Source organism: Pan troglodytes, chromosome 13, assembly GCF_028858775.2.
Source record: "Pan troglodytes isolate AG18354 chromosome 13, NHGRI_mPanTro3-v2.0_pri, whole genome shotgun sequence".
NCBI classification, from domain to species: domain Eukaryota; kingdom Metazoa; phylum Chordata; class Mammalia; order Primates; family Hominidae; genus Pan; species Pan troglodytes.
Window position 1 is genome coordinate 42545400 of NC_072411.2, and position 14571 is coordinate 42559970.

Consider the following 14571-nt stretch of genomic DNA (forward strand, 5'->3'; position numbering starts at 1 on the left):
ATTCTATTGATTAGAAAATAATGTTATAGACATTTGGCAAAACCTCAAGAGATCTCTGCCATGTTTTTATATCTGTGGAGAGCTTGCTTACATCAATATTCACCGTAAAGTTGATGCTATGTCTCAAATTGTTTTAGAGGGAAATGTATGAGTAGCTGTAGTCTTATGGGTAGAGACAAGCATCTTCAGAGAGGCAGGGGTTTTTTATTTGTTTTAGTTTGGTTGCCGGGAGGAGGGAGAAAGAGGAAAGTAAATCTCAGGTCTGAGTTTAGTTTCAACATCTACTCTCAAAATTCAGAATCTGATGATAATAATAAAACTGACTTAGATTTAAATAGTTCTTTGTAAGAGACAAGCCAAGGCTAATGATTACTCTTCAGATATTTTTTTCCAAGGGCATTCAAGACTAAGGGTGTCCTATGTATAGCAGCAAATAAGAGAAGGTTCTGGCAAATACTGCTTATTTTCCCTTCTCACAGCAGGGCTAAATTTTAGTAATAATAGTGTTAAAATCATAGGTTCAAATTTTATGCTTTTATTTGGCTTAAAATGAGCAATCTCATTTTCTTGAGGTCCAGATTACAAAGACAACCTGTAATAACCTAACCCCACAAAAATCTCGTGCCATAGGTCATAAACAAGAGACACAAGGCAATAATATAGCTCAGTGCAAATTCCTTGCTAAGCCAAGATGAATAAATGCAAGTATCTTTCCTACTGACAACACTATAAATCATGAATAATGACTATAAGTGCTAAAGAAGGGTAACTGATATTCAGTCACAGATTCAAAAGATTCATTAAATATCCATTTACATCCTAAAAACTGGAGAACTCCTTAACTAAATGCACATAACCATATATATGTAGGAAGTTGCCTATGCAAAGTAAGTCAAAGTTCTAAAATATAAATTGAATGTGTTCCAGGCAAGTTTGTAGAGGGCTTAATAAATTCATTCCAATAGTAGTTTACAATATCCCTTCTGTTCAACTGCTTTTCTCTCCAGAGCAATAATGTAAATAAGTTAGGATTCTGTGATGGCTTGGCAATTCAGGTGGCTAAATTAGAGAGCTTTGCAGGGAAAAAGCAGAGAGAAACATGTCTCTAACTTGAGCAAAGATTTACCCACGATCCCCAGTCATGGCAGAATTATCCTATTCCTTCTTTACAATAATCAATTTAGATAATAAAAATCCAATTCCAAATTTAGTAAGTCAACTATAATAAATTAAAGCTGCAAATGCAGAAAAATGGAAGCTCTAAATTCCAACATATCTATCTAGCCAAGCTGGTCATTTTTCTACAGCTTTACCCTTAATCCCAGTGCAATGGTCTCTTTGCAGAATCATATGCAAGAAACATTAAAACAGCCAGGGGCATGGTCAAAATAATGTCTAAAAACTAGTCATCCCAGTAGTTTCAGAGATGAAAATTTGTTTCATCAGAATCCTATTTGCTTCTTTCATTTCTGTAGCTAAAGACTTGCACTCTTTGGTTCGAGATGATTAATTTAGGAAATTATGTTTTGTTTCTCACACAATTTTACTGGAATAAAGACACTGTTCAAATTGAATTGGAGAACATATTGGAAAGGTACTTGATTAATTTTCATTTCCAAAATGTATGTCACTGAAGTACAGTTTCTAAATATAGTATATGAATTTAAGTTATAGCTGACCTTACTACAGTTATGTTGTAGAATATAGAGGGCAAGAAAAAGCTCCACCAGTTGTTATAATTTTATGCAATAAAACTTAATGAGATTGTTACTGACTACAACAAAGAGAATAAAATTTGTGATATTAGAATCAATCATTCTTCCTAATCAGCTGCACATAAAAGTTCCAAATAGTTAAGACAAGGATATTGTCTTTTCATTTATTTTGGCTGTGAGAAAATGCGCAGAGATAATTGCTTCCATGTTCTGTTTCATTCTGCATATGTGGACAGACTCTCTGGACAAAGATAATGGTTTCTACTGCCTAGAACTCCTTTAAAATTTCTATAACACTGTGATGAAACTGTGAGTAAAAATATGTTCCCTGAAAGAAATGACATATTCCCAGCAGCCCATAGGCAAAACTGGGCAGAAGGCTTGCCATGGGTTCTTTGGGTCTCTATTTCCTTACTCAGTGGGCACCATTATCAATTGCTTTCCAAAGACATAGGTGTGTTCAGATCCTTCATGAACGTTTTCATCATCCTCACTGTTTCTTCATTCCCATATGTACTGCACTAAGAAAGTATCCGAAACTCATCCCCACTTAGGTACTAATGACTGGCAACAGTCTAAAATGATACCACCAGGAGAAAAGAACTATCTTAAAATGTTTTTTTAAAAAAAGAGCATTAAAGTAGTTCTGTTATGTGAAATAGACTTAAATGATGCATAGAGGAAAAAATCATTTTGTTCCATTAAGAACAATTTTTGACAACACATTATCCGTGAAAGACAACAAAAGGAATGCTGGTAGACATATACTGAGCTACAAGGTAGGAAAATGAAGCAAGAAGCTATCACTGAAGCTCTATTATAGCTCTGTCATGAAGATAATGAATATTGTTCTATATTAGTTAAACTTATGGTTCAGCTGAGCTTAAAAATATTCTAAAGAGATAACTTTATTTCTTTAAACTGAGATAGTGGAGTCTAAATGGTCAGAATGTTATGTACATATGTGTGTGTGTGTGTGTGTGTATATATATACAGCTTATATATATATACACAACCTAGTGAAAAAATAGGCATGTCCTTGTTCCAGAGACTATACCAGAAAATATGTGTCTGATGCACCTAACTTTGAATTTATAGAAAGGCTTAGAAGGGCTGTGAAGTCATATCCCAAGAAAGATAATTTTTAATATCTTATAATTTTGATATAAGTTTAAAAGCACAGGAAAAAGTTTAAAAATACAGAAAAAAACATATTAAATCAAGTTAGATAAACTAGGAAACTATTTGGGCAGCAAAAAACTTTCCATCTTGAAGCAGTTATATGTACGTTTTATCCTTAAGTATTTCTTTTATGTTATTTATGTCTTAAATAGTTGTTCATTCTTATATTTTGATTAAATTTTTGTTAGTTTTTTATAAACAACATAAAAATATTTTATATTTTACTCAGTCTTGTAAGATTTATAATTAAAGAAAGAAGTAGTATGATATGGTGGATGTTGGTGGCACACTCCATACTCAGAACAAGGGTGTTAACCTCATGGCTATTCAGGATAAGGCGAGTGTACATGTCTTAAGCACATGGAAAGTCTGAAAACACTGGTGAACTGGAGAGCAGGGCTCTCTATCAATGCAGCAGCTGCTACACAGCTTGGATTTTGACCAATCAGGAATGTGAGTGCTGCCCTAATACACTTTTCTGTTTTTTTCCTGAGTAGCCAGAAATCTGGATTTTCATCTGACATGTTTATTTTTAACCTGTGACATAGAGGAAGACTAAAGAATCCAACTCTGTCAGGATGAGTAAATATCCTACTAGCTAGTGAATATTTAACACTTGAGACTAAATCCTGAAGAAAAATGAACGAAACTATTATAAAAAGCAGTGGAGGAATCTATCAATGAGTAACAAAATATTTTTAGGAAAGTAAATCTTCTTTATGTTGCTGAAAATACACCACAGGAATGGTGGTCTTCGTTTATACTTAAAACTGGCATAAACATACTAGAAAAATGAGAAATAACCTTAATTTTGGCACACTTGTTCTAGACAGTGCTTTCACATATTACTGTTACTATTACACAGTTTGAGGCAAAGATAAATTTGGAGCAGAACAGATACAAACTAAATATTTTCAAAGAAAATATTTCTCCTGACAACTAAAAATATGCTTCACAAACTCTAATTGCCAGGTAGTTCTACAGCTCTAACACATACCTAGTGCACATGTTAAATGTTACGGTGTCATCTTGGGAGTGTCATACCTGTTTTAAAAGTGTGTAGTTGGAGCCATCAGTGCTAATTTTCCTTATCTCATGATGATCAGCAAGAATTAAAAAAGGTTCTTCACCTAAACACCAACACAAATAACATATTAGACTTTAAGTATCTATGCTTTTCCCCTTTGCATAATTTCAGTTTAGTTTAGCAGCAATGTGATTTCAAATGTAGTGGTGATCTGATAGATTCAGGGTTTAAAAAGGATCATACTGAGCAACGTAGTTGGCAGTAGAATGAAGAGGCAGCACATGCCCAGGCAGTACAGAAAATTTAGAAAATTCTAAGTGCATCCCTTGCTTCCTCTCAATATTCTTGACATTCAGATAATTTATTTGGAATTAGTAGAAAATATCTGCTGTTACAATCTGATTGTCTGCATGAATTGCAGAAAAAGATAATCTTCACCTCTCTTAGAAACCTACAGTACAGCTAAAACATTCTTATGATCAGAAATTTTTTTTCTGGATAATCAAGTGGCTGATGCTCTCAGGATGACCTCAGTGAAGACCAAGAGTATCACTGCATATATATACCCTTTTACCTGCCTGAGGACTTGTCTTAAATAATTTCTGAACTCCAGGTTCTAAAATCTTTGTTTATTAATTTTTCCTTTCCCCAAGAGTCTTTTTTTCTAATGCTTTAATAGTCTTTATTTCTACCTTATCAGCTTGTCCAATGTCTTTTAGTATCTCATTTACTTTAGAATCTGGGAAAGAACGTGATAAAGATCTGAGCATTCTCAACGTACAGGAGACCCTCTAAACCACTAGTGTTTGGTTTCTCTTCAGAATTGATTTGGAAACAAAACGATTTCTTGAAGGAGAGAATTTCAGAAAGATTTTCTTTTCTATTTATTTAAATATGTATCTGGATAATTTGACGTCAATTTGACCACATTCTCAGTGGTTATAATCCTAGATTCATTTGGTGAATAATTTGCCCAAGCATTTTAACATCTTTTTTTTTAAGACACATTCATAAACTTGTTTGCCAAATGAAAAAACGTAATGTTGATAGAAATTAGAAAAAAAAACACTAAAAAAGTAATCACATAATTGAATGTGGATTTTTTATAAATTATTTATTGTTATACCGTTATTGTCCTTTTTAAATTGTTTGAAATCATTATTTTTCTCCCCTTGTCTTTTAGTTTTGTAATTAATATGTAATACCAAAGGTATGACATTATGTTTCAGTATATACTATGTCATTCATGTTAAATACCCCCTTCTATCATCCTTGATGGGATCCCAAATTAGTCATTCTCATCTTCTTTTTGAGGCCAGACTGAGACTCAGAATACTTCTCAACACAGAATTGGCTCTCGAGTTGAAGGTGCCTTGCCACTCTGTCAATAGATTTCTCAATTATAAATATAAAATTAATCAGTCATGTTCTACTTCACTGCTTAGGCAATTCTGTTCTTTACAACTTAAATATATTTCATTTTTAAAAAATCTCTGTAGTGCAAGATTTATGCTTTAACAAGCATAAATGCTTTAAGAACACATTTTTATATTTAAAATTTGTATGAGTTTCTAAGTATAATTGCTAATAAGAAACAACTATGGTGTGGATACATAATGTAACAAGACCCATATTTTAATTGTTACTATTCATCTCCTCTACACAATCCTTTATTAATGTTTAAAGTAATGGAAACCTTGGTCATTTGTATGATTTAATCTCTTCTTTTTGTCCCAGGTCACTAAATGCATTATGTAGCAAGCATTAAGATGGCCTGAAGCAAGTAGATTGGTAGATTAAACAATGGGCTCCAATCCTGGTGAACACGGTGAAACCCCATCTCTACTGAAAATACAAAAACAAAATTAGCCGGGTGTGGTGGCGGGCACCTGTAGTCTCAGCTACTCGGGAGGCTGAGGCGGGAGAATGGTGTGAACCCGGGAGGCAGAGCTTGCAGCGAGCTGAGATCGCGCCACTGCACTCCAGCCTGTGTGACAGAGCGAATCTCCGTCTCAAAAAAAAAAAAAAAAAAAAAAAAAAAAAAAAAAAAATTGTCTCCAAATAATCCTCAAATTGATTCAGGGAAGGAAGATAAGTGATGGTGGAATGAAAAATTGAAAGGAGTTAATTTTTTTTTCTTCATAATGTGTAAAGTTTTAACCCATTAAAAAAACCCATATTTTAAAATTAATATCTCTGATAGCTATTTTATTAAAGTGGTTGAAAAAAACAGCTAATGTTTTAAATGTTGCCACTGACGAACATCTATATAAGAAACTGGCAATAATATTTGACTCATTATACTTAAAAACAAGCGGAATAGAGATGCCCTTAGTCACCATTTTTTTGCCCATTTAACAGTCATCATCATATTATTGCTTTGTATCATTTTAATATCTGTGATTTCTCTCCTAAAGAATTAAAGTTATGGGCCATGCTTTATTAAATGTATAATTTACAGGATCAAATACACTCCTTGGAATAAAAAGAAGTTTAACAATATTTGCTGAATCACTGGAAGAATTCAAATAGTCCTATATAGCTGATTTATTATTACTATTGTTGCTTCTTCTTATTGTTAACTTGTTCTCTCTAGCATATATGTATGTATGTATGGTGGAGGGGAGAATGAACAATATTATAATAATGTCACAATAGTCTCTTTAACAGTTTTAGCCAAACTTGCTCCCAAGAACATGTGATTCAGCAGGAAGCAGTGCTAGAGATAGTTCTTTTTTTTTTGTGGGCACTCTCAAAATCTAGAAAACACTCAATAATTCACAAGGCCATAAGGCAATGTTATTATGAACAGAGCATACAAAATCAGAGTGACAGATTCTGATATCAAGGGAAGTAGAGAAGAATTTTGATTTTTCAGAAGCATCAAGGAGGAGTGAATTCAATAAGAATGGCTATAAAGTTCAGGATCCATATGTATAACTGAGGTTGGATCAGTGGGCAAGTTCAATTCGATACCTGAGAGCGATTTGCAGCCATTTGGGTTATCAGGTTGTATTTCATACCCATCTGTACAGAGGCACTTGTAAGTCCCGTATGTATTGATGCATTGCTGGCTACAGGGAAAGCCTGAAGAGCACTCATCAATGTCTACACATGTTTTGCCGTCATCCTTCAGTTGGAATCCAGGCCAGCATTTGCACTGGGAAAAGAAAAATGAGCATAATCAATTCATATCATTGTCACTGTCTTTTACTTTTGGATATCTCTTTAGCATTAAGCAAGAAAAGCACTTGAAAATAGATAAAGGCAAGTCTTTCTGTCTCCCAGCATTTGACCTTTGATGGGAATTATGTATATTATGTAAAGTTAGTTAGAAAGCACTCTCCCAAATATCTTCATTTGATCTTTTGAAGTTGGCAAGATTGTAAAAGTTAATTGACATTGCTAAGGCCATGTGGTTAGAGATTGGCAAAGCAAATAAAAAAAGAGTGACACTTTCTACTTCTTTTCTTATTTTTCTATTGCATTACATTGTCTTTTTAGAATATTTTAGCAACTATAAGAATTAATCCTTACATGGAGTTTTGAAAATTTTTAACATTGTCACATATGTTATTTCATTTGAGCAGTATAGAAATCTATAATGTAGATATTATTAGGTTGGTACGAAAGTAATTGTGGCTTTTGCAATTACCTTTAATGGCAAAAATCACAATTACTTTTGTACCAATCTAATATTATCTTTAGTTAGTTGATGAGAAATCCAATAGCATGAAGATGGAGCTGTTTAGATAAGGCCAGTAGGAGATCTTGTACACACTGAAATTTTTAATACATAGTAATCCTCAATTAATATTTATTGACTGTGTTTGATTCCATACCTAGATATGTAGGTGTCTGAATAAACAGTAATATTAATGTAGATGTTTTTTATCTTAATAACTAAAACAATTTATATCATAACTCTTTCCTTCAGCATCTCTATGATGTTTTATTTGTCCTTCTGATGACACATGATATTAACTAACTGGTATGTCAACTCATAGGCTACAAACATTATGCCACGTGTATTTTTTGCCTTCCTAAAAACGATGAGGTACTTTGATTGGTCATTGTCTCTCAGTTCTGTTCTCAGTCCCTGCCAGGTAGCATGTGAGAACTATTATTACAGAAAATGAACCTATACTTGGCCAGATGATTATGATCACAGACTGATTAGTTGTGTTCGAATAAAGGAAATTGTAAGTATTGAGTAGGATGTGAGTTAAGAAGGATTTCTGAGTTGTCAAAAGTAACTAGTATTCAAGAGCACTCCATAGTAAATATTTCATAATTTGGATAAAATTTATTTATTTATTTATTTATTATCAGATAAAAGTGATGGCAGAGCTTTGAATTTATTGATAAAGATATTAGAATGATATATGTCCATATTAATAAATACTCAGGAAACAATTTATGGTTAGAATTATTTTTAAGTACAAGAAACATTTTCAATACTGGGGAGGAAAGCATCCAAGTAACATCAATTTCATCTGAAATTAATTAAAGGATAAATCATTATTTTTCCCAATTCTGTTTACAAGAAATGAAACCCTTTAAGCTCTTAGCACTTTCATGTTTAACATTTGACACCAGCAATTTATCTAATAATGCTCAGAAATTATAATGGACTTTTAAAATCTCTATAACCCACTTAGCAATCCAGTGGATTAAAATGAAGGCAAAAGTCAGAGCTTGATTTCCCAAACTCCCTTCATTATATCTCACTGAGTGACAATATTACTTTCTTTGAGAAGATCCATCCTGCCACCAGGAGGAATTGGTACTTAACTATGGCCAAAGAAAATGGCATACTTAATGCCATTAACTGTACACATAAAAAAATGGTTAAAATGATGAATTTTATATTATATCTTTTTATTCAATTTTGTTAAAATAAATATTTAAAAGAAAAAGAAACTGAGAAATTTGACAGGATAGTAATCCCAGAATGGCCTAAAAATTAAGCCAAGTGATTGTGTAGTCGGAAGCCAGAGGTCCAATTAGTAGATACAGAGCAGTGTTGAATCAAGAGTCACTTTAGGACAAATGAAAGGAAATTTTATAGAATGTGTTGAATTCCTCTAAAACAGTATTATTAAATGAAACAAAGTGCATCACCATTTTAATGGGGTTTCTGAAAATCACTTTGAATGCCTCATGTCAGGTTTATAGAAGTACTATATGAAATAGATGGCTTGGATAAAAACACACAATGGAAAATTAATTTCTTGAAGGTAAAATTGATTAATGTTACTATAATATAAGACTGTATAAACAAAAGTTTAAGATTTACAGTAAATTTTTTAAAATTTTATTTTGTTTGAAATAACACGTATAAAAAGACAATGTATTTCTCAATCTGTTAATCTATTTTAATAAAAATATTTTTGGTCTCAAATAATAAAAAGACATCTGCAGGAAATTCTACTCATCAACTTTCATAAATTCAATGGAAGAAAATAATAATCTTTTGCATTTTCAAAGACATTTTATAGAAAATAAGATTAGAATGTTCTCTTTCACTTAAAAAAGACAATTTTTATGAAAGTCAGAATTATATGTATTCGGCCTCATCTTAATTTTTCTCACCATTCCAAATTATTCAGAATTTTCTTGAGTTACATTAATTTTTATAAGAAAATATAGCTGGCAGAAAAAATAACTAAGCCTTTTCTATTTCTCTCAGGAAAAAATTCCTTTGCAGCTTTTCAAGTAACATGACAAATATTGATCATTTTATTTCTACTGTATACATCATCACTTTTTTCCCTCCCAGAAGTACATTTATTTTTACATGGTAAATTATCCTTCCTATCAAAATAAGATTTTTGCTTCAGTTAAATGTTATTACTCCCTTTTGAATAGTTAGATACATTGTATTTGTTTTACTGCAAACATGCAAATTGGCCACAGTCCATAAGGTCTAAATTTTGCTTTTGTAAGCAATTTTCGTTTTATTGCAGAATTTAGAGGATGATTTCTTGTCATGGTCTGCTTATATTACAAGGAGAAGTAGGCTGCTGGATAGTTTTCACCATTCTCTGAAACAGAGAAATCTATCAGCTCACGTAATTTTGCAACGTGGTAGAAGCATCTTGTTGTACATAAAGCTTTCTACTCAGTTTCCTATTAACAAATTGTCATATATATGACATATATTTGTGTGCATAATATATACATGTGTATGTATATACATATATATAAATATGAATGCAATATGTAAAATATTTGGTCTGAACCTTTGCTTAAATCTTTTATTTATGATTCTGGTCTCATCCTGAATGTTTGTACAAGTCATATTTCCATCAATAGATGTTTTATATTATTAACTAGCTTTTACATGTTTACATACTTAAAAACATCATAGCAATTCTGTCTGATAACATATGCACACACCTTGTGAAGGATTAAATACTTTTGTCTCTTTTAACTAGAATTATCACTTCTTTCTACGGCTTCTTGAGAAGACAAAATGAAAACACTGGCATTTATAAAGTATTAATAAACAAGTATTTATGTGTGAGGAATGTTTCAAGATGCTTAAAATAAGCATGAATTAACATGTGTTTCTGGATGATATTGTCTTCTACCAAAAGCAGTTTCCAAATATGGTATGGCTGTGTGCTAATACTTCTTATATGCAGGCATTTAAAATAACATCTAACCTTATTTTTGATGTCATGTCACAAAGTATATAATTGATATTCTATATGTTTTATAATTTACTACCAAGTTTGTTATCATAGACATTAAATACACATGGAATAAACACAAATAAATCTACTTTGAAATGTATCACATAGAACACACACACACACACACACATATACACACACACAGACACACTCAGCCATGCATCAGTTAATGACAGGGATATGTTCTGAGAAATACTCTGTTACGTGATTTGTCATTGTGTGAACATCATAGAGTGTATTTAAACAAACCTATATGGTACAGGCCATCATGCACCTAGGTTATATGGTAGAGCATATTGTTCCTAGGTTACAAACCTGTAGAGCATGTTACTATATTGAATGCTGTAGGCAATTGTAACACAATGCTAAGTATTTGTGTATCTAAACATCTCTCACCATATGTTTAGAAAAGGTACAGTAAAAAATATTTAGAAATGTTTAAAAAAATATTTAAAAATGTTTAGAAAAGGTACAGTAAAAATAATTCTATAGGAACACCACTGTATAAGCAGCACATTGTTGACCAATACATCATTATGTGGTACATAACTGTATATATGATAGACCTTAATAATTATTTGTAATGGTATGAGTTAAAATTTTAATTAGTTACCTGCAATCATTCTAAAACACATTCCCTGATGCATTCAGGAAAGATTTCTATGTTAATTGTACACAAGTGATCAATAACATTTCTTTTCTGCTTCACTGGTTTTTAAAATATTTACTGCCAACATTAATTATCTGATGCATGCTCATCTCATTAAAAGATGTACTGGCTCACTTGCTTTCTTTCTTTCTGCCTGTAATATATTGTTTGTGAATGAGTTCATGTTCTGAGTTTACAAGTTTAACCACTTCTTAATACAATATTGGGTCTAAAAAACTTTTAAAAATATATATTTCTTGGTGTTTCCGTTTTTTATCTCTAATTTTTGCAGGAATTTATTATTGTGGTTCTTAGATTATGTCTATATACAGTAAAATCCTAACCAACCTAACCACGTAGCTAAGTTAATAATACCAGAAATTCAGAACTTAAAAACAGCAAATTGGTTGTTTAGTTGAATTTACTGTTAGATAGAACTGGCTTGTCATAGCATGCTAAGGCTGGCAGGAACAATGGCCCCACATCTTTGCCATACAACAATTGTCTACCATCCTTTAAAGAAAGTCATTTAGCCACTGCAGAAACACTTTCATTGGTGATGTGTGAGGTGGTTCATTCCAATATGAAGTGTTCTATCATTAGAAACTTCTGCCTTGTATTGAACAGAATCTGCTTTCCAACTCTTAATTCCAATCTTTTAAGCAACTCATATGTTCCCTATTAGAATCCTTCATATACAGTATGTGAATACAGCTAGCAAATCATCTTTGCTCTAAGCAAAACTTCTTCTGAAGATGTGCTCCAGACTCTAATGCTTCTGAATATAGAAATTTGGATACACTCCAATTCGTCATGGTTTCTCTTGATAAAATGCTGTGTCCATACATGTGGGCAGTACCCCCGGGCAGAACTCGGTAGAACAAAATCTAAACCCTGTAATGGTCCTAATCTTCATTAGACTGCCTCTGTTGTTTATACTAGTTATGTCCTATTGAAGATTCATACAGAGTCGTTGCTCCATTAAACACACTAATTTTCAAAGGAATTGCTCTTAATGAGATTTTTCCATATTTACAAAATTGATTTTAACCTAATTTACAACGTTGCATTTCAACGTTGTGTTAGTTTTGTCCGTCATTCCAACATACTGAAACAGAGTTGGTTTTAGAAGCTATTTCTGTCCATCGATTCTGTCAGCAAATCACCTCTTCAGGGAAATCGTACTTACAATCAACAATTAGGATATTACATATGGTTTATTTCAGTGTATTCACACTAAGTCCTAATAATTCATAGTTTATGGATTTTTTATGTCCTAATAATCCATAGTTTATGGATTTTATGTTTGTATGAAAAATATTCCATTATCCAGTGTTGTAGTAAATGATTAGCCCATTCCACTTCGAAGATGTACTGAAGAGAGAATGAGGGAAGAAATGGAAACTTAAGAGTTAAATACGTATTTATACAGCTATTAACATAGCAGTATTGTCTCTGATCACTAGTCTTCCCTGGTTTACTTATTTCCTTTATGCTCCGAAAATGTAGAAAAATGCTTCAATTTTATTTTTGTCTTCTTAACTATATTCTCACAACTTTTATATCACACTACTATTATGGTATCTTCATATAGACACTCTCCATTCAATTCGTTTTAATATTATGATGGCTTTTAACTTTTTCATCTATATTGGATTAAATAGCTTTCTTAACCTCCAATTCTAATGTATCGTATGATTTGCTACTTTTGATGAGTACCTACCTTATAACTGACCGGAAGGTCTTGACAGTCTTGAGAACATCCACTGACTTTCTTACTCAAACATTCATTTATATGGCAGTTTCTCTCATCTGAACCATCGCCACAGTCATCCTTATTGTCGCAAAGACCTCCACTGGGAATGCACCTGCCATTTTTGCACATAAAAAATGAACTGTTGCATGACTGTTCTGGAAAAAAAATAAAACAAATGGAACATAAAGGGCATGCCATTGTTTTATACTACAGTTGTTGAAAACATTCACAAATATCATTAACTCGTGTGTCAAAAATCATAATATAAGTTTATATAAAATCTTTTACATATTCAATATAATATCTTATACCTAAAGTTCAGAAAACCAAGGGCAAACTGTACTTTCATGTTCAATACTTATTGCAAATATAGCTTGATCATGAAAATTAATTATCAAAATAAACAACCATAGTAAAATTAATGAACTATTTCTGCCTCCTCTATTTTGTGAAGAATGAGTTCAAAAGCGTACTGATAGTCTGACAATTCCCTCAAGCCATAGGTCTCTGAGAAATTATATGTTACTAAAAACTAAGAATCTAGAATAGGTAGATATTCCTAAATTCTTTTCTTCCTGGAAATATAACATTGACATTTTGAAGTCAGGGTATAAAACAGATATCAGTGGTGAATAATAGCTGTTCCAAATACAGCTATGGAAAATAGCTGGATGACTTGAACAATACTCATCATTATACATTCTAAAAGAAAGCCCAATATCATGTAAAGTCCATGAGAAAAAAATTATTTGAGCATATTCTGTAATATATGATTATATATTTAGCATTTGGAATAGAGAAGTGATAAACAGACCAAGTTTTTAATATATGTATATTCAAATGATATGCAATTTGTTTCATCTTGCCTAATTATGAATAATACAGACTACTTCACAGTAAATTTTAACTTTTTTGCATTTGAATTTTCAAATAGGCCAATACAGTGAAATTATTCTCATATAAAATAATATATGAAGATATAATGAATTTTTGGCAGTGGGGAAGACAGGATGTCAGCAGTACCACTGCCTCAAATCTTTATATTTTTGGCACAGACTTAAATTTCCAAAACTAGCTTCCCACGGAGTCAATTACTAGTACCCTGCATGGTGTCACTAGAAACATCACATGCTTAATAATTTGCATTTTCTCTCATTGAATACTATACTAGACAGAAAATCACAATTTTTCCATTGAAAACACTTTAGAGTAAACGCAGTATTGTATATATTTCTGTACCTGCACTTTTACACTTTGGGTTTAAAGGTGCTTCATCAGAATGGTCAGGACAGTCAAAGTCTCCATCACACTGCCATTGAGTATTTAGAAGACACCGCCCATCAGCACAACTAAATTCTTCTGTACCACACTGTCGGTATCCTAGAGACGCAGAAAAAACATTTGACTAATTCACATAACAAATACTAATTGAAACGTCATCTCCTCAATGTACACTACACCTGATTAATGTGGATTACTCATGTCTCCCATGAGAAATATTTCTCATTTCTTTCTGTAACAGTGGTTATAGTTGCAAGAGA

At 32.2% G+C, this 14571-nt stretch overlaps 1 protein-coding gene across 1 annotated transcript in view; it reads right to left on the reverse strand.

The window, feature by feature from the left end:
- LRP1B (LDL receptor related protein 1B) overlaps nt 1-14571 on the reverse strand; it is a 1946873-nt gene that overhangs the window by 260564 nt on the left and 1671738 nt on the right. The window contains exons 57-60 of the mRNA XM_063790432.1: nt 14270-14410; nt 12998-13185; nt 6901-7084; nt 3942-4027 (exon numbers count right to left, since the gene is read on the reverse strand). Coding sequence (XP_063646502.1) covers nt 3942-4027; nt 6901-7084; nt 12998-13185; nt 14270-14410 — 599 coding nt within the window. The remainder of the gene's footprint in view (nt 1-3941; nt 4028-6900; nt 7085-12997; nt 13186-14269; nt 14411-14571) is intronic.